Source organism: Aulonocara sp. 'chitande type north' Nkhata Bay, linkage group LG4 (assembly GCF_057382095.1).
Source record: "Aulonocara sp. 'chitande type north' Nkhata Bay isolate Kocher_YH1m ecotype deep benthic linkage group LG4, A_spYH_male_GT1.1, whole genome shotgun sequence".
Taxonomy (NCBI): domain Eukaryota; kingdom Metazoa; phylum Chordata; class Actinopteri; order Cichliformes; family Cichlidae; genus Aulonocara; species Aulonocara sp. 'chitande type north' Nkhata Bay.
The window spans coordinates 30,326,181-30,344,714 of record NC_141347.1 but is presented as its reverse complement, the minus strand read 5'-3'; the positions used below and the strand labels follow the sequence as shown (position 1 = coordinate 30,344,714).

The window sequence follows — 18,534 nt, the reverse complement described above, 5'->3', positions numbered from 1 at the left end:
AACGTTGAGATAACTTTAACAAAAAGAACACTGTTGTTAGCATGTTTTCCAAAGAAAAGGTGAGTAAGGACTGACTGATCGTAGAAGCTGTTTGTTCTGGATTGCAGTTTGAGTCTTAACTTGAGGCATCCTACCTGCCCACCAATCTCCCACACCCTCAAGTTTTCAGGTACAAAAAAAGGAAGCTAGGTGTTGTGGTTTTGGGATCATTAAAAAAAATATCATATATATGAAGCAGCAGAGACCGTAACTTAGTGTTTTCGATGACAGACCGACCAACATACATTCCACAATATCTGTCTGTGCGTGTTCACCACTTTTGGGCCCAAAGTTTGTACGCTTAGGAAGTTTACTATGTCTGTCTGCTCAGGAGTGAATGTATGGGTGTAAGAGGTTTTTAAAGAAAGTAAGAATGTGTGTGTTTACATTAATGTTATGGGGCAGTTGTGTCTGTGTACACCTGAACATTCCTCCCATCACTGGTTTTTACCTCTAGCAGATCATCTCTTTCTACAACCTGTTGTGCGCTGCAGCCACGCACCCTAAAGGCAGCACAGAAAGAATTCAACATGCCATGTATCTACAAAAAAAAATGAGTACTAGCCAACTGTATGCACACCTATTTGTAAATATGTGCAAGATATACTGAATGTTAAATGCAATGTATGAAGATTTATTTAAAACTATGCTTAAAAAATAATTTATCTGTTTGAGAAAATTTATAGCTATCCATCTCCTGACACGCCCTGCCTCTGCAAATCTCTCCTGTAGACAAAGCTGTCCATGCATCTTTAAATGTGGCCAAAAAAAAAAAAAAAAGCTACGCTTGCCATCTCATCATTTCTCTTGTAGTTCTAACTACCACTGAAATGAAATGCCATGAGTCTTTTGTACATTTGTTGATAGCCCTGATCCCTGGGTGAACGCCTCAGCCCAGAAACTTTGTAAATGAGATTAAAGAGATCTGGTTCGGGGTCCAGAATGCAGCTTGTCTGATGGCGTATGCGGTCAGTTTGGTTTGTTTTGAGCTTTGCACTATGGCTAATGCACTATTGTTATTAATACAATATGTACAGAGTGGATATCAAATGCAATCGGGAAGAAGAAGGAAGAAAATGAGATGCGTCTTACCCCATATTTTTAGAGACTATCTTTTTTGAAATTAATCAATGAAAAGGAATGAAATCAAGACTGCAAATGGATTAAAATGAAGGGAAAATAAAATATTAAAACACGAAGCCAGAACTCTTACTCTCGCATGTCACTGCCTGTGTCTGTTGGTATTTCACAGCTTTAATCGATGGTTAGACTTTCTGCTTTTTTCTGGTTCTTAATTTTTTTTAAATATAATGATTATATGAAACTATCGTAAGAAGGTAGAAAAGAATCATGCAAAACATTGCGTAAATTATATGGCATTAAAGCTTTTATCAGAGCTATTTACACTACTGTGCAGAAGTCTGAAATCGCTCATTTCTTTATATTTTGTGCACGAGGCAGACTTTCTCCTAATTTTTGTTGAAGTTTTCTTGAGCAACAGTTTTCCAGGATTTCTGATGGATTTCAAACTTTGGCTTTGGGCAATACCTTAAAAAAAAAGTCATATGCTTAAAAAACTGACACCTCATCAGAAATGATCTCAGTGGAACAGTGACTGTCAAGAAGCCAAAATAAAGGAAGGGAAACTGGAAGAAAAGACTGAGGTATGCCAGATTACACAAGAACTGGACTGAAAATCAGTAACAACAGGTCTGAGTGATGAATTCAAATTTGAAGTTTTTCCCTCAAATTTTTACCAATGTGCACAGAGGAGGTCAAGAGAGATAGAGTCATCTGTAAAACACGGTGGAGGCTTTGTCAAGGTTTATTGCTGCATTTCAGCCAGTGGTGTTGGGGATCTTGTCAAAACTGATGGAATTACAATGGAAGAAAAATGCCATTAGACTTTGATCCATCATTTAATACCATCTGGAAAGAGCTTAATTGTTTAACAGAGATCCCAAACACACTGCCAATGTAGTAAAAGCCTACCTAAATAGAAAAAACACAGAGTAGGAAACTACCAGATATGCACCAGGCTCCTCATGCCTGGTGCTTAACGGTTTCAAAGCTCCAAAGAAGAGCTTTGAATGTCCTTTGAGAACTATTTCTGAACACTACTTAAATAAATTATAAGAAAGTTCAGGATGTGCTGAAGAAAACCATGATCGTATAGAAAATATGTTTTTACACTCCATTTCTTTGCCTTTGCATGTTTAAATAAATTGCTCCTCTTTCCCATTTTACTAACACAAACTGAATAAATGAGGGGTGGCTCGAGACTTTTGCACGTTACTCTACATGGAGGGCAAAGTGGGTGAACCATGCAGCAAGAGCTTTGTGCTAAATGGTGATTATTTATCTCAGGTTCATGAGCGCAACTACATCCCAAACACTTGCCTTCCTGTTGTACATCTAAAAATGCCCCACACATCTTGCTTTCATGCTCCGCTGTTGTCCCCAGAGTCGCCACAGATCTTCAATGAGATTTCTTTTCATTTGCTTTTGTGGTTTGGGTCCTTGCTAAATAAGATTAACTGCCTTTTTATAGGGTAAATCCCATGTTATAATATAAACTGGATGCTTACATTTTTTCAAGAGACCAGGTCGACCTCTACATTGTCTTTTTTTTTTTTTTTTTTTTTTAAATCAAGCGTCAAATACATTTGCAATATAAAAACATTATTTTTAAACCTTAAATTTAATTTATCAAACATCTTCACCATATTAATCAAACTTGGTTCCACAATAAATTGATTAGAGTAGTAATGTAATCAAAATAGTTTTTACAATGCAAGTATATTTGAGCTTATTAAAGTAGTTATTTTTAAAAAATGTATGATTCCAATCAAAAAGAACACATTAAATTATTTTAATTAAAAGCATCTTATTACCAATATCTTATTGGTGGATGACAAATAACAACATAAAAGCCCCATGTCAGCATTGTTATATCACACCTCACAGCTTTCATTAAATAACAGTAAATAAAAACTGTAGAAAAGTCATTGGCAAATATCAGCATTGAGACCAATGATTGATTAGTCTTTCATACTGATCATCATGATGGGTAATTGTGTCCATTTAATAACCAACTAAGTTAAAATTAAAACAGAGCCCCCCGGTAAGATAAACCATGACAAGAAGCATGGGTTGAGTTAATGTAACTTGGATGAAATTTGATATCCTGCAGTAAGAGGGCCCTAAACACACAGGGTGCTTCTCACTCTGGGAGATTAGGGGGAGAGAAAAAGCTCACATAACAAAGTGAAAAAATCCAAATATATTCATGATTTTTCCCTGATAACAAAAGTAGCTTTCTATTTTGTTACCGTGCATATTTAAGATTTGTTCTCACCTCACAAACGTCATTTACTCATGGCTGTGCATGCACTAACAAGGCTGTGAATTTTAATCTTGTCAAAAAAACAGAAAAAAAGAAATCCCCACAATCAATCACCAGGGGGGCTCTGTGTTTTTGGTTTTTTTGCATAATACTGATAGGAATCTAGATGTTTGTCTGTAGATGGTTCATCATTTTTTGGGCATGTTTTCATGGGAGGTGGGACAGAGTTGGACGTGAAAGTGTTCTGCTCGAAGATAAAGACAGATGTCAGTCTATGACTTCTCCAGTGTCCCACTTAGTTTTGGGTTCCTGCCACCAATCAGCCAGGAGGGACTCCTCATAATCCCCCATACCCTCAAACTCAGTGTCAGGATGGTTTGAGCGAGAGGTGGTCATTTCTTCTGGACTTACAACTTCCTAAAATGTAAAAGAGAAAAACAAAACAAATTAACAGAAAACTCTTTAATGAGGCTACATTCACACTGTTGCGTTTGAAAACGCATTGTTTTCTCTCAGTTTTGGCCTCCCGTCCACACTTTCCCCGAAGGAAAACGCTCTCGAAAACGAATACATTTGAAGACGGTGCTTTAGCGTCACAGTGCGGACAGCGAAAACGGAGACTTTCGAAAACGATGACGCATTTTAGTCATGTGATACAGTCATGTGACCAATTAAACTAAGGTAGCGGAGTTGTTTTGTTTGCTCTCAATTTTGACAGCCCTATTAAAGATTAATATCAGTTTGTACATGCTTCAGATAGCTTTTCTTCAAATTCTTTAATTCTCACTCGCTTTTGCAAAAAACTTGGTGCTTTTCCTCGACATTTTGCTGCAACGTTTCAATGAGCTGGAAAGTAAATAAACGGCAGACAGAAATGAGGCAGGCTGAATCTTCTTGTGTTTCACGCATGTGCAGTAATGGAACTTAAGCGTTTTCGGCCCTTTCAATGTGGATGCACAACTCTGTGAAAACGACTGAAAACACTAGTGTGGACGCGGAGTGTTTTCAGATGAAAAGGCCATTTTCAAATCTATCTGGGCTAGTGTGGACGTAGCCTTACTTACAGTACTATTCAGAGATTCACTGACACATTCTTCTTCTTATGTCTGTAAATCTGTCAACTTTTGCACCCTGTAATTCAGCCTGAACTTTCACAGTTCTCCTTTCCCCTTCTCAGGTCCAGGCAGTGTGAAGCTGGGAGGAGCCGGCCTGAGTTAAATGGATGTGGCACAGTCTCAGTGGCCAACACCTCCAAGCCACATACCACACACTGCTGCCGGAAGACAACCCCCTCCACCCCTTCTTCCGCAGCCTTCACCCCTGTTTCTCCCTTTCATCCTCTGATTTATTTTCCTTTGTGTTCTCTACATTTAGTTTGTTGGTTAATTCCCCCAAAGTAAAGGTCTACACTCCTAAAGAAGATATGAAGTTTGCATTTTGAAAAACAATAACAGTAAACCCCAGCTGGATCCTCCAAGTCAAAGACTTATTTTTATCCTCTGTAGTCCTGCAGAGAGTTTGGATTTTATCTGCTGAGGTTTTCAGGCATCTGCGTCTGATACCTCAGCCACTGTTCCAGCACAAAGGGGACCGGTGGAATTTTGTTTTTGTTGTTAAAAGAAAAAAAAAAACATCTCAGAGATAATTATCTCTGCAAGCTTAGTCAGATATGATCATCGTAGCTGTATACCAGTAGCTGGATTATAACAAAGGATTTCTTTGTAGTTTAGATGAACATTTATAGTTACTGTTTTTGTAAGAAAATGTCAAATTGGTATAGAAGTCAGACTGTAAGCGTTCAGTGTTTTCCTAATGGACATTTAAAACAATACATATTTAGAGTCTCAAACTGGACTATCCCTAACTTGTAAATTAAGTGCATTGCCACTGTAGCAGCATATAAAAAGATTGGCATAGCCACTGTGACGTCACCCATTGGTTTGTAAAGTGTGGTTTTGAAGCGTCGCACTGATGTTTGGGCTTCTAGCCATCTTGGCTTCTTGAAACCAAAAGTCATGAGAGAGTGTTGGATCTGACCGGCAAACTGAAGTTACTGAGGAAATAAATAAATCTTTTCCCAGTCTTTGCCTAAAATAGGTTTTAAAGGCTTTCCCCCTCTATAAGCTATATTACTATGTATGAACAACATTTGGTAGCGTACATTCATCCAAGTCTTTACAATTCTAATGTAGAGGAATGTGCTGAAACTATTGTGAACCTCCACTGTGTGTGTGCTTGATTGAGACATTTCCTGTTGGAGCTGTTGATTGACTTGGTCCTTGTTCGGCATTTTCAGTGAGAATTATTTTTGCACCATGTCTCTCTCTTTTAATATTTCAGACTGCAGTCTATCTATCAAAATGATCATCATTTTGTATTAGATAAGGTTTGAAACCAGCAATAAGTAACATAAACTCATTGGCAAAAGATTTTGTTATAGCTTGTCCTCTGCTAAATTGGTGCCACAGTTCAGTTTGTTTAATGCTGCTAATTAAATGCCATATTGTATAAAGATTAGTCCTTCAGATAATTTTTTTTTCTTTCTTTAAAGGAATTAATGTAATTTCCGTTGACGCTTAAGCTCAAGCCCTCATGCTGTCTAAAAACAGTGCGCCATTAGTCAACATCAGCCTTTGAGCCAAGTGTAGAAACATACCTCATCGTCTGTTTGCAGGTAGCTCAGAGCAAACTCCAGCATTTCTTTCTGTTTGGTCGTCTGGTTAAAGTACCTCAGTGCCTCCTGGAAAAGTTAAAGGGACATCAGCTTTTGTGTAAGCTCAAGCAACCAGTGGGAACAAACAAACAGTTTTACAACACAGAGCTGAATGACAAATTTGGCTAGCTGGTTTTTTATTTACTGGCTTTTCTCCTCTAAGTTTAGAAGCCTTCATGTGTTTACAGCAGCACTACATGTATTTAAAACCAGGATGCAAAGAACTTTACAGGCTAGACCAGCTTCAGATGGGTCTAGCCCATAAACTGCACTGCAGCTGCTGCCAATTTTACACCCTGCAGAAAAGACAGGAAAACATATCTGCCGTACACAACTATACAAGTTTCTAATTACCACCCTGAAATTGTGTTAATGTTCACGCCGTGACCGCTTCATGCTACCATTTTCCTGCTTTGCAATATGCACTGCCTGCTGCTTCCAAACAATCCAGTCTGCATGAGCTGCAGCTAAACCGCTCAAGTCCTGGAAGAGCCGATGAATGAAGACTGGTACAGTTTTTGTTTTACTCACAGGCCGAGGTTCAAAATCATTATCGTTGAGGCCCCACTGCTCCCGGTAGAAGCGATAATACGCCACATTTTGTTGCATCACCTGGTCTTTGGGGTCGAACAGCATGTAACTTGCTGCACACGGAGCAGCGTTCTTTACATCATTTACTGGAAACAAAGTAATACATGTTTTAAAAAACCCATTATATTACACAGATCTCTGCAAAACAAAGCCAAAGTCTTGGTAATAGTTCTTACATTTATAATAAGAAAACTGGAGGTAGTGATACATAGTAGCTACAAACTTCTCCACAAAGAAGCCTCCAACGCTGGGTGTCAGGTTCTCCTCGCATTTAAATTTACATTTCAGAGCATTTATATAGAGATCTGATGGAAGCAAGAAGGAGAAAATGTTATTTTGCCTCAAATAATCTGAATTTAGACTGCTCCTGAATGACTCTCCTCTTACCCGCCATGCTGGGATAGAAATCTTTGAACTCCACAATCTCATATGAGCTGTCACAGCCAGCTAAACAGAGGTTGTATACTTCAAAGTACTGTGTGATGGCCTGCTCCATGTTTCTAGCACTGTTGCTGAAGTCTCCGTTGTTGTAGAGCGTCACACTTTTCAAGAAAACACTCTGTGTAGTAAAGAGATTCATTTAAAAAAAAAAAACAAAAAAAAAAACATAGAACTCAAACATCAGACCTCTCATTGGTGCAATACGACAGTGCTTAGGGTACAAACTTCATATGGCTGCTCCTCGTGATCAATGAGATATTCCTCCACGTCAAACAGTGTCTTGTAGTAGTTCATGTTCTTTGTTAAGAGGACATCATCTGGGTTCTTCTTCAGGAAAGTGTGAGTTGCAGCCACTGCCTTCTCCAGGTTGTTAAGCTGAGGGAGAATGTAACACATGGCACTGGAGTTACAGGAAGATACTTTTTTTTTTACTTTTAAGGTAAACGTTTTTAAAAGAGGACATGTCAGAGCACATCATTTCTTGAGAAGTCAGTAAACAGCTGATAGATGCAGTGGTTGGAAACTAAGTGATAATATCAGATATCACACACCAGAGTCAGGTAAAAGATCTGGACAGATGTTCGTGGAAGTGGGTCGGTATACCCTGTTAGTTTGAAGTATAATAAAAGGTATCATTTTGGGGGAGGGTTAATCAACAATAAATAAATATGCAGAATAATCTCTGAGTGAAAGAGGGGGGCACAGCAGATATTCTGCTTTTAGGATTCAGAGTTAAAGGGTTTCTGATGATGTACGTTCAATTAATTTCCCCCACAGCATGGATGTTGTTAGTGTGGAGGCAATTTAATGACCAAGCATACTTTTTACGCGAAAGATCTTGCCGACTAAGTAACCCCCACCCCCCCATCACTCTGACAGAAGAATAGGGGGATTGTTTTTAGGGGAACACTGGAAGAGACGTGGCACATGCTCAACTGCTGCTTGGCCAGCAGGAGGGCGCACAGCAAAGTAGTGGCGAAATTACACTCCACAGCTAACCCACTAGAAATTTCCTCTCGGTAAGTAAAACGAGCCAGCCTGTCTAGAGAAGCCAACTGCAGACGCTTTTGTTGAATGAATGCTCCCGTTACGCGTAAGATATTCTTGTGATATGCCGTGCTTAAGTACTGCACCAACTTTGCATTACACTCCCAGAGTCCCAGTGAACTCACTTCCACACTTAGTCTCACCTGGAAGTATGCATACTGTATGTAACGATAAGGTATCCTTTTCTCGAAAGTTTCCAATAAATCTCTCCGTGGATATGTGAGCTTAAACACTGGAAAATCTGCCTTGCACTTTTTAAGGCAAGCAGCTCTCAGCAGGATGTGGCGCATGACGCGGAGGCTGGTATCCTCGAACAGGGTGTCGTTGTCCCGGCTGACGGAGCTGCAGTTGCTGCAGCAGAAAGCCTCGCTGTCCCGGAGGAGCCGGTGGAGCCGCAGGCTCAGCTCCAGGAACTTGATAGTTTCTGCCCAGTTTTGCGCTCCGTATTGCTCCATCGCGTAGTTGTACGCGGATTCCAGCGGCATGATGTCCTTCTGAGGGAAACTTTTAAAGCTGTACTTCTCATACTGAGCGTCCACCGGCGCAAAAATAACGAAGAAGAAGGCCAGGAACAAGCTTCTCGTGAGCATCTTTACCTTCACAGGCTCCCTCAGCCGTCTGTCAGTGCTTTGAATGGCTCAGGAGACCTCCTTCTTTACTTTAACAGGGATCGTTCATGTCTGTGATACCTGTAAAAAACACGGGACGAAAACGCGAACATCTAGTCAAGATTTTCAGAATAAAAGCTTTAATGAGCGTTCATCAAAATAAATAAATAAATATTGATCTCTTGTCTTCTGCTCATTCTGTACAGTATTTACTTCTAAAAGATGGCATCGGTCATACATATTCGTTTAAGATAAATAATATAGAACACAGTACGTGTGTGCATATTATTTTTATAGTTAGTCTCATTTTTAAAAAAATTAAACAATTTAAACAACATGACAATTAATGTTTTTGTGCGTAAAAGCTACTGGAAGGCTGCATTTTTAGAATGTCTGGATTAACCTGCTTTTCTTAGTTTAAAAGTGTGGTTGTGAAATTAATATTAATTGTTATAAATATCATTAAGAAACATCCGGTTCGCTACAAGTTGGAGTATTTTTCGTTTATTTAAAATTCCAAAATATAACGGTTTTAAAAAATATAAGGTTTTAAATGCAGCTTGGCAGTCGGTAAAATGCAATCTTGGCAATTACCTTGAAAATAGAGCTCAGTACTTCCGGTATATTTCTTGTTAATTCTGGGGGGCTTGACACAGACGTCACAGAATGAGTTGGGAAGAAAAGGGTCAATGTTTTCCACATAAAACGCAGAAGATGCAAACAAACCAGATGTAATATTACTTTAATCGTTTTTTTTTTAATTTACATGAATATTTATCAATGTTCATACGAAGTGTCTTATGAGTTGAAGATTCTTGATTTCTGCTGACATTTCGAGCAAATGGACAAGCTGAGACTAGTGAGGTTAAAAATCCATGCGCATAGTTGACACATGACTTGTGGGCATATTTGAACTCCGTGTCTGCAATATTTCAAAATCTTTGCAGTTACCATTAGAAGCCCTTCGGGGTGTCTGGATGAGATGGTTATTAGGATGCAATAACTATTTAAACCGTAGAAGACTCCTTGCATGAGCCTGCCTCCCTGAAATGTGCCACCAGATGATACGGGATTACAAATTCAGGCTCGTTTCATTTGTGAGCTGAAATCATAGAGCCGGGCCTTTTGGGACAGGCATTACACGTTTGCAAGATTCCATTAGAAAGAGGGTGGGGGCCCCGGGGCCACTCCCCCTCCTGCTCCTCTCTGGAGTACAGGACCAGAAAGATACGACAAGCAAGCCTGAAGGAGATGGGATAAGGCCGGAAGTGTGTTTAGTTTTCCATCCACATTAAAAAATATAAAGTATTATTAATGAGAAATAAATTATGTATGTGTCTCAGATCGTGCGCTGTGCTGCATTCAGGGTTGGAACACACGGTGCCACTTAACAGCCAGACCGCATATCTGGAAGTTTCTACACTTGGCAAACAATCTTATTTTTTCAGTTTTCACACACTTTCATAATGTTCTACCGTTCACATTATACATCTGTAATGTTAATGACAAATAGGGTGACCTAGGGTCCCACTTTAAGCGGAAGTGTCCCTTTTCCTGGCTAACACTTATCTCTCAAAGCAGATGTGGTTATTTATCCATACTTCCCTATTGATACCCGAAGATGATAACCAGACATGAGTGTAAGAAGTATATAGGAAGGCTGCATTCAGATAAAATCAAGTATATTTGTACTTTACATGCTAAATATTTCAAATCTGTATAGTTTATGTACAATAATATTATTATTATCATAATTATTATTATTTATGTCACACAAAGTAAGTTAGACTTACAGGGGGAAAAAAGTTGAAATAAGCATTATCAACTTTTATATTGAATATTAAAGTGTCTTTTTTTTCCTCTGGTTGGAGGACTATTATTTTGAAATCCCTTACCGGAAGTCATCTATGTCATTTAAACGAGCTTCACGGCCAGACCAGCGTCAACTTTTTGCTGCTGTATCGGTTCCACATCTTGAACCACATCACCGGCGGGCAGACGGGCTCTCACTCTACTGAGCAGCTTTTCAAATGGATTTATTGGCATGTTTTCAGCTTTTACTTCTGTCGCACTTATTGACTGTGAACTGTAGCCCCGGTCCGTTACTCGACGTTGTCGTGGATCGTTATGACATTCCGAAAGTTTGTCCTCGAGAAGTGGAAATAGAAGATTTTGTTCGTTATCATTTCAACGGTACCTTCTTTGAAGACGGGAAAAAGTTTGACTCCAGGTGAAGTTACAGCGAAATGTCAGTTAGTTTAGCTTCAGAATGAGCTAACTAGCGCTAATTGTTAGTATAGAAAAGGACTACAGTTCCCACGAACTGCTTGTAACGTTAGCTTTCAATGAAATTATGGTTACTGTGTGATTAAAAATGGTTCACTGTGCAGTAAGGGCAATGCTTACACAGTAAAAAAGTTATTACAGTAAGCACAGAAGTAAAGAAAGCTAACACGCATTTTATTTGTTCTTTTAATGGATTTTTCTTCACATATGTTTACTGCAGCAGTGATGACTGCAAACGTGTCAGTAGCATCTCAGCTTCAGCAGAGGTGAAGCTGAGAAAATCACAGCAATTATTTGCTGTGATTTAGTATCTACACGGGTTAGTTTCGGGCAGTTAGTAGTAGAGATGGACCGATCTGATATTACATATCGGTATCGGTCCGATACTGACCTAAATTACTGGATCGGATATCGGAGAAAAATAAAAAATGTAATCCGATCCATTAAATATCACGAAAGCACCTCACAAAACTTGCAACACGCCGTAACTCGCCTCAGAACGTCGGAGCAGTATGCATCACGTGATAGAGCAGCTGTGGCATGCGGGACCTGTCGGTGGTCTGGATAGCATTTGGAGCTTCGCTAGCAACCTGGCATTTCATCTCCGACAAAGTTATCCCCGAGAGAAGTAAAGCAAGTGTGTAAGTCCATCTCTGAATGTTTGTAAAGCATTCCCACGTTAAGCTTAACGAGCGACTGCCTCTCGCTCTCCGGCTGCTACTTCAATCGTGAAACTGATCAGCTGATCGGCTTTTCTGTCGTGAGTCTCTCTTGTTTGTTTTTGGTCCACTTTGCGCCAGAAAGAGCAAACCAGCGGCTGAACAACAGCAGCACGTTTAAGCTTGATAAGCTGTTGTTACAATTTATTTAATATTACTTTCTACACCAGGATCTTTTTCTACGTAGCTGACGGCTGGTAACTGTGCAGGGGCGGATCTAGCAAAGTTTAGCCAGGGGGGCCGATAGGGCATTAACTGGGAAAAGGGGGCACAAAGACATACTTTTCTTTCTTATTCTCATTTAAAATGTCTAGCTTTTAATAAATAATTATCTGACACCCAAAGTTTTAATTTGATGTAAAATGAATAGAAGTCAATTACTGTATATAGTGACTATTAAGTCTAATATATATACCCTAGTAAGCTATAGTACATTTTCCTTTGGGAAGGTACCATCTGTGCAGTCTGCAATTTTGTTGAAGAAAGATGTTGAATCTATTTAATATTTCTTGAAAAATAATTGATTTCTGTGCATTTTTTTTCACACTGCATCAAATTAAGGTTGATTACGTCGATTAAGCATCATGAGGTGGAGCGTGAGGGGTGGTTCCCTATTTTTTATTTATTTATTTTTGTTGTTGCTGGGAGTTGGAACCCTATTAGTTAGGTTGCTTAATATTTACGCTAAGTACTCTTTAAAATACCAGAATAGGGAGGATGGTGTAGGTCTAAGTTTATTAGATTGATCAGTATTGCTGAACTATGAAATATTTTTTTTGTATACAGGTATAACAGAATAGCTTTAGTGTAGTTGTTGTTTTAAACTTGAGTATGAACTTGCAGACTTGCAAAATGCAGCAAGATATTTTAAAAAAACAGTTTTGTTGATTAAAAAACACTATATCGGATTCATATCGGTATCGGCAGATATCCAAATTTATGATATCGGTATCGGTATCGGACATAAAAAAGTGGTATCGTGCCATCTCTAGTTAGTAGATGGCATACCTCCCTTGCATTCCATTCCCTTGAAAAGAAAAATAAAATAAATTAATTTAAAAAATCACAACCCATTTTTATTTTGTTCACGCTGTTTTTCACTCTCATCTCCATCACCGCCTCTGCAGCTATGATCGAGGCAAAGCTTTCATCAGCCAGGTCGGCCTGGGCAGACTCATCGCAGGGATGGACCGGGGTCTGCTGGGCATGTGTGTCAACGAGCGCAGGAGGGTCACAGTCCCTCCACATCTGGCCTATGGAAGCATAGGAACAGGTGCAGAGGAGCACAGCAGTGACGGCACTTTACTGGTGGCATTATGTGGGCTGACTTGTGACACTCTGATCTCTATCTCTGTTCAGGTGGTATAATCCCTCCTGATGCTGTGCTGGTTTACGATGTCCTTCTGCTGGATATCTGGAACGAAAAGGACAAGGTTGAGATCCGCACTCTCGACAAACCTGCGAGCTGCAGGCGAACAACTGCAGCATCAGATTTTGTCCGTTACCACTACAACGGCACTCTGCTCTCTGGTGAACTCTTTGACTCCAGGTGAGAGGGCAAAAGTTTCATTAGAAGCTGAAAAGCATCTCTTTGTTTGTTTCTTTGATTATCAGGAACTTTGAACTGTCAACTCTTTATTTAGTTACTCGAGGAATGCCACCTATGACACCTACCTGGGCCAGGGTGACCTCATTAAAGGCATGGACGAGGGTCTTCTGGGCATGTGTATTGGGGAAAGACGCCTCATTATCGTCCCACCCTTCCTGGCATACGGAGAGAATGGCTACGGTAATAACTACTATTAAGATGTCTTTGGCTAGTGTGGCATTTCTTTTAATTCACCTGAACTTACAATGAACTTACAGGAAAAGTAACTGTTTTTTCACCATCTACTAAATTTCTGGGTTGTTTGTTTTGTTTTGTTTTTTTTACAATGGGTTCATTGTTCACATTTTCTAAAAAAAAAAAACATGCTTTTGTTAGAAAATGTGAACAATGCAACTAAGCAACTCATTTTGCACATTTATTTCTTACAATTTAAAGCCCAACGAGTAGTGCTGACAGAAAAACTGAGATGTGCTGTTGAGATTGCACTTCTTATATTAAGATGTCACGGGAAATAAATGTTTAGTTAAACTTATTTTCAGTGACTGAAAGGTGAGTATCAGTAGTCTGGCCCACTTAAGATCAATATTTTCTATATGTGACCCACGATGTGAAATCAGTTTGACATTCCTGCTCTAGTACAAGGAAAATAAAGCATCAGAAAGATTGAAAGTTGATCCTAAAACTTTGGGCGTACTTTAAAAAATGGAGACCAGGATGTGTGTAGGGGCAAAATTTTGTTACAGTAAAATCCATTACTTTGACTTTTACTGGATGGCCTTCCTTGCTGTCTTATTTGGTGTTTGCGCTGGGCAAAGCTTCAATATGGATACTTTCAAATTCAATTGGCTGTCTTGCTGGTAACCAGTGTTGGCCACAGATATGCATCCTCTCATTTTCGATGTGGAGTGTAAATGCTTGTGGGTTTGGATTTCCTAAGCGCTGAGTGCAGTAACAGAGGCTAAGCTAGCTGCAGGATGGTTATTCAATCTCTTTTACTGTCTTGTACTGTCTAAATTGCACTGTCTTATTTTATATTTATTTTCAAAAATTGTGAGTGAGGATGTTTTAGAGTTGTCTTAATAATCATTTAACAAACCTCAGTTGAATCGGAGTAGATAAAAAAGGATTTAGGTGGTCACTTGTTCAATGAGTTTTAATTTTTTTTTAAATAACTTTCTTTCATGAACATGCTTCTTTCCTCCCAACAGGAACCATGATCCCTCCTCAGGCCACGCTGGTATTTGAGGTGCTGATAGTTGATGTCTTTAACCCCAAGGATGATGTAATCGTGGAGGCAAAGGAAGTGCCTAAAGGCTGCACGCGCACAACAGTGACTGGAGATTACATCCGCTACCACTACAATGGCACATTTCAGGATGGCACACTCTTTGACTCGAGGTACACTTGAGAGTTTTTTTGTTTGTTTGTTTGTTTTTTCATTTTTAGAAAGTAAATAAGCTATCATCCAAATAAGCTTCTTTCAAGCTCTCTCTCACTCTCCTTTGACAGCTATCAGCGAAATAGCACCTACAACACTTACATCGGTATGGGATACGTGATCCAAGGGATGGACAAAGCCCTGCAGGGGCTGTGCATAGGAGAGAAAAGGAGGGTCGTAATTCCTCCTCACTTAGCGTATGGTGAAAAAGGAGTCGGTGAGTTTGATGTCTGCAAATAGGAGGTTTTAAAGTGTTGTCTGAGTGAGCGCATCAGAGGTGGGAAGTAGTGATATACAAATACTTAGTGTACTTAACTAGAATTTTTAGGTATCTGTACTTTAATTATTTTTCAGAAAACTTTTTACTTTTACTCCCAACATTTTCACACAAATATGTGTACTTTCTGCTCCTTACATTTTCAAAGTAGACTCGTTACTTTAGGTTTAAGGAATTTGAGTGGAGTTATTCCATGTCCCTGTGTGCATTCAAACATCAAAGTGATTTGAGCCTAAAAAGTTACATATGTAAGGCAATAGTGTATCTAATGGTATATCAGTCACCAGGGGGTATCGCATACAACAAGATGAGGTAAAACCATGTAATTTATTAATAATCTATTGCATCACAGTCAGGTTAAAGTAGGCCAGTGTTTTTGGCACATCACCGGAACGAGTGTAGATGTTCTGTAGTCATGGTACTTCAGCATCTAGCTAGCTCTACAGAAAAAGGGCAACTGAATACCATCTAGTATAAAGACAGTGTAAAAAGTATACTGTCAGTGTAAGGGATGGAAATCAGCGAAGTTAGCTTGTGAAATGTTGGGTTACAGCTTGTTGAATTCAGTTGTGTAAATCAAACAAAGAGCAGCAGCAGTAGAAGTCAGCTGATCACAGTCTGTACACAAAGAAAATCTGCTGGAGCCCAAAATAGAAATTATTGTAATTCTTTTCCCCACGTTGAACCACTACAATCAATCTTAGCATTCCCACATCTGCTGAATCCCATGTTAATCCTGACTGTGCTCATTTCCCTGTTAAGCTGTGGAGGCAAAGTCATCGTCTACAATGTATGCAACAAAAAAATAGTGCTTTTCTTCTTAAATGCTCGTGTTCTGCATAACTGATTCAAGCTGAGTACAATTTTTAGAATTACAGTTCAGACTGAAATAAAGTTTGTATTCTCATTTATTAATTGTTTTATTATATTACTATAGCACGAGGTTCAGTTAGTTTTGCACAACAATAGCTCATAGAAACATCCTCAAAAGAGTTACTTTTTACTTGTTTAGTTTGAATACATTTCAGGTCCTGTACTATTTCAATTTACTTGAGTAAAGAAGTTGAATCAGTACTTCAACTTTTATCAAAGTATTTTTAACGCATGCGTCTGTACTTCTATGTGTATAAATGTCATGTTTCTTGTTTTGTTTTTTCATTTTATCTTGTAGGAGACTTCATTCCTGGATCTGCTGTGCTCGTCTTTGACATTCACGTCATTGATTTCCACAACCCAAAAGATCCAGTCAATATCAAAGTTACCCATAAGCCTCAGGAGTGTAACATGAGAAGTGAAGCTGACGATTTGATTCAGTACCGCTACAATTGCTCCTTGATGGACGGCACCCTGCTGTACACCTCGTGAGCGCCCTCTGCTGTTCACTCTGCTACACTGCACCCTCCACCTCATGCATGTAATCATTGCTGGCTCCTTGTCTGACAGATTTCCGTGGGCCTCGAATTCATACCATCTTTGTCTTTATGACAAAAGCATGTATGCTTGCATGGCTCCAGGTTGTTTTTTTTTCTTTCCTAAATGTTCTCTGTTAAAAATAGTTATGAATCACTTTGCAGGGACCAGTATGATTCACTTTCTATCACTACTCTGGGAGGAAATAATGTGATCCTGGGTCTGGAGGAAGGTTTAAGAGGCATGTGTGTAGGCGAGAGGAGAGAAGTGGTCATCCCTCCCCACTTTGGCCATGGTGAAAATGAAGGTCAGTCATCAAGAAACTCAGATACAGTATTTATTTATTTTTTGTTCTTTTTCATGTAATTTTCCTCTTCTTTAATGGCATCTCCAGCCGGAGGAGTTCCAAGGAGTGCAGTGCTCTTCTTTGAGTTGGAGTTGGTGGAGCTTCAGAAGGGTGTACCTGAAGGCTACATGTTTGTGTGGGTCGGGGATGGCCCTGATCCCCTCTTTCCTGCTATGGACCTTGATGGAGACAAACAGGTCCCCCTTGAGGAGGTAAAAAGAGAAGCTAAAATGACTTTTTTACCTTCTAATTTTTTTTTTTTTAAATAAAGGAACATTGCTGCACACAGTAAAAATGTTTTATAACTTAGACACTCCTCCAATATTCTCCAGTTTTCAGTCTTCATCAGGCTCCAGGTTCAAGGAGGCAAAGGTCGTCTTCGGCCGGGGATTGATGCCGACAGCATTATTAAGGACATGTTTGATAATCAAGACCGTAATAAAGATGGCAAGATCGTAGAAGATGAACTGACGGTTACAGAGGATGACGTGTCCAAACAAGCAAGAGATGAGCTATAAAGAGGACATCTACGTGTTTCACTGGTGATTAAGTACAGGCGTGCAATGGCTGAGGTAACGCTGTTGTTTTAGTGTGTTGTGGAACAGCTCTGAATTTTTCAGGACTCATTTCTCATCTACTGGGCCTTTTCACTTCAGACAACTCGCCCTGTAGTTGGAAAAATTGTATTTTCCATACAAAACTCTGAACCCAAAGCAGCTATATGAGATTCAGCCATCATTAATAACTTTTACACCAGTGTTTTTATAACTGTGATGTGTCAAAAACATGGTCAGTATGTTGTGGCCAGAAGCGCTTTTAAAATGCTGATGGAAGAAAAAAGATCTGTAAGGAAGGCACATGTCATTTACCAAGAATCTGGGCAGGGCCCAACTTCCACAATAGTCCAGCTGTTACAAAAGTCATGTGATTTGCTGTTGATTTAGCAATTTAGATTTACCTTTGGTCCTTCATCTTAATATAAAAATGATTACAAAAAACACTAGTTGTACAGTATTGTTTGTGGCTGTGTACCAATGTACAATAAAATATTTTATAACAAAAAACCTTTGTGTGTTGTCAATGAGCTAAACTCAATTGGTCTGGCCTTGCACAACAGCCCCGGTGTCTCAGGCAAATGCACTGCCCACCTCTGTGTTTGTGTAGTTTTATTTCTGGCATAGCTGAAAATAAATAGGTAATTATTTTGGACAACAGGACAAATCATAAACTGTTATGCCACACCGTCAGCAGACGATTAGACCAACAAAGAAAATACTTTTTGAACATGCACAAGAGAATTGAAGAAGAGTGCAGGGTGGAGTGGCTGGAGATTGAGGTTGACGGTGATTTGTGACAGGAGGGCAGCAGCGAGAGTGTAGTGATGCCTGCCATCATGTACGGCTTGGAGACCCAGATGCCAAGTTATAAAGCAGAGACATGTTAGAGAGGCAACGTTGAGATCCTCTGGACATATGGAGGAGGAGGATAGTGAATACATTTGACAAATGATGTTGAACACGAGGCTGCCAGGTACAAGGAAAATGGAAATGCCACAGAGGAGGTTCAAAAATGCAGTGAAGGAGGACGTGCAGAGGGTTGGCGTGACAGAGGAAGATGCCAGGGAATAGGGTAAGATAGAGGCAGCTGATCCACTGTGGTGACTC

General features: G+C 39.5%; 2 protein-coding genes across 4 annotated transcripts; one reads left to right on the top strand and one right to left on the bottom strand.

Moving 5' to 3' along the window:
- Positions 1-2,895: 2,895 nt before the first annotated feature.
- p3h4 (prolyl 3-hydroxylase family member 4 (inactive)) lies at positions 2,896-10,885 on the bottom strand. 2 transcript variants are annotated; one of them, XM_086289798.1, is made up of 8 exons: positions 10,681-10,885; positions 8,321-8,866; positions 7,356-7,505; positions 7,077-7,248; positions 6,866-6,994; positions 6,630-6,775; positions 6,042-6,125; positions 2,896-3,802 (listed from the first exon to the last, which is right to left on the bottom strand). In XM_086289798.1, the coding sequence occupies exons 2-8, from the start codon at positions 8,765-8,767 to the stop codon at positions 3,653-3,655; spliced, it is 1,278 nt and encodes a 425-aa protein (XP_086145924.1). In that variant the 5' UTR covers positions 8,768-8,866; positions 10,681-10,885; the 3' UTR covers positions 2,896-3,652. The 2 variants fall into 2 exon arrangements, with proteins under 2 accessions (XP_086145924.1, XP_086145925.1); XM_086289799.1 differs by lacking the exon at positions 10,681-10,885 and having other exon boundaries at positions 8,321-8,875.
- LOC147332955 (peptidyl-prolyl cis-trans isomerase FKBP10-like) lies at positions 10,687-17,921 on the top strand. 2 transcript variants are annotated; one of them, XM_086289796.1, is made up of 10 exons: positions 10,687-11,015; positions 12,918-13,063; positions 13,150-13,339; positions 13,434-13,579; positions 14,608-14,797; positions 14,909-15,054; positions 16,286-16,475; positions 16,689-16,831; positions 16,919-17,082; positions 17,203-17,921. In XM_086289796.1, exons 1-10 carry the CDS (start codon positions 10,816-10,818, stop codon positions 17,386-17,388), a joined length of 1,701 nt encoding a protein of 566 aa, XP_086145922.1. In that variant the 5' UTR covers positions 10,687-10,815; the 3' UTR covers positions 17,389-17,921. The 2 variants fall into 2 exon arrangements, with proteins under 2 accessions (XP_086145922.1, XP_086145923.1); XM_086289797.1 differs by lacking the exon at positions 10,687-11,015 and adding an exon at positions 11,495-11,712.
- The last annotated feature ends 613 nt before the right edge of the window (positions 17,922-18,534 follow it).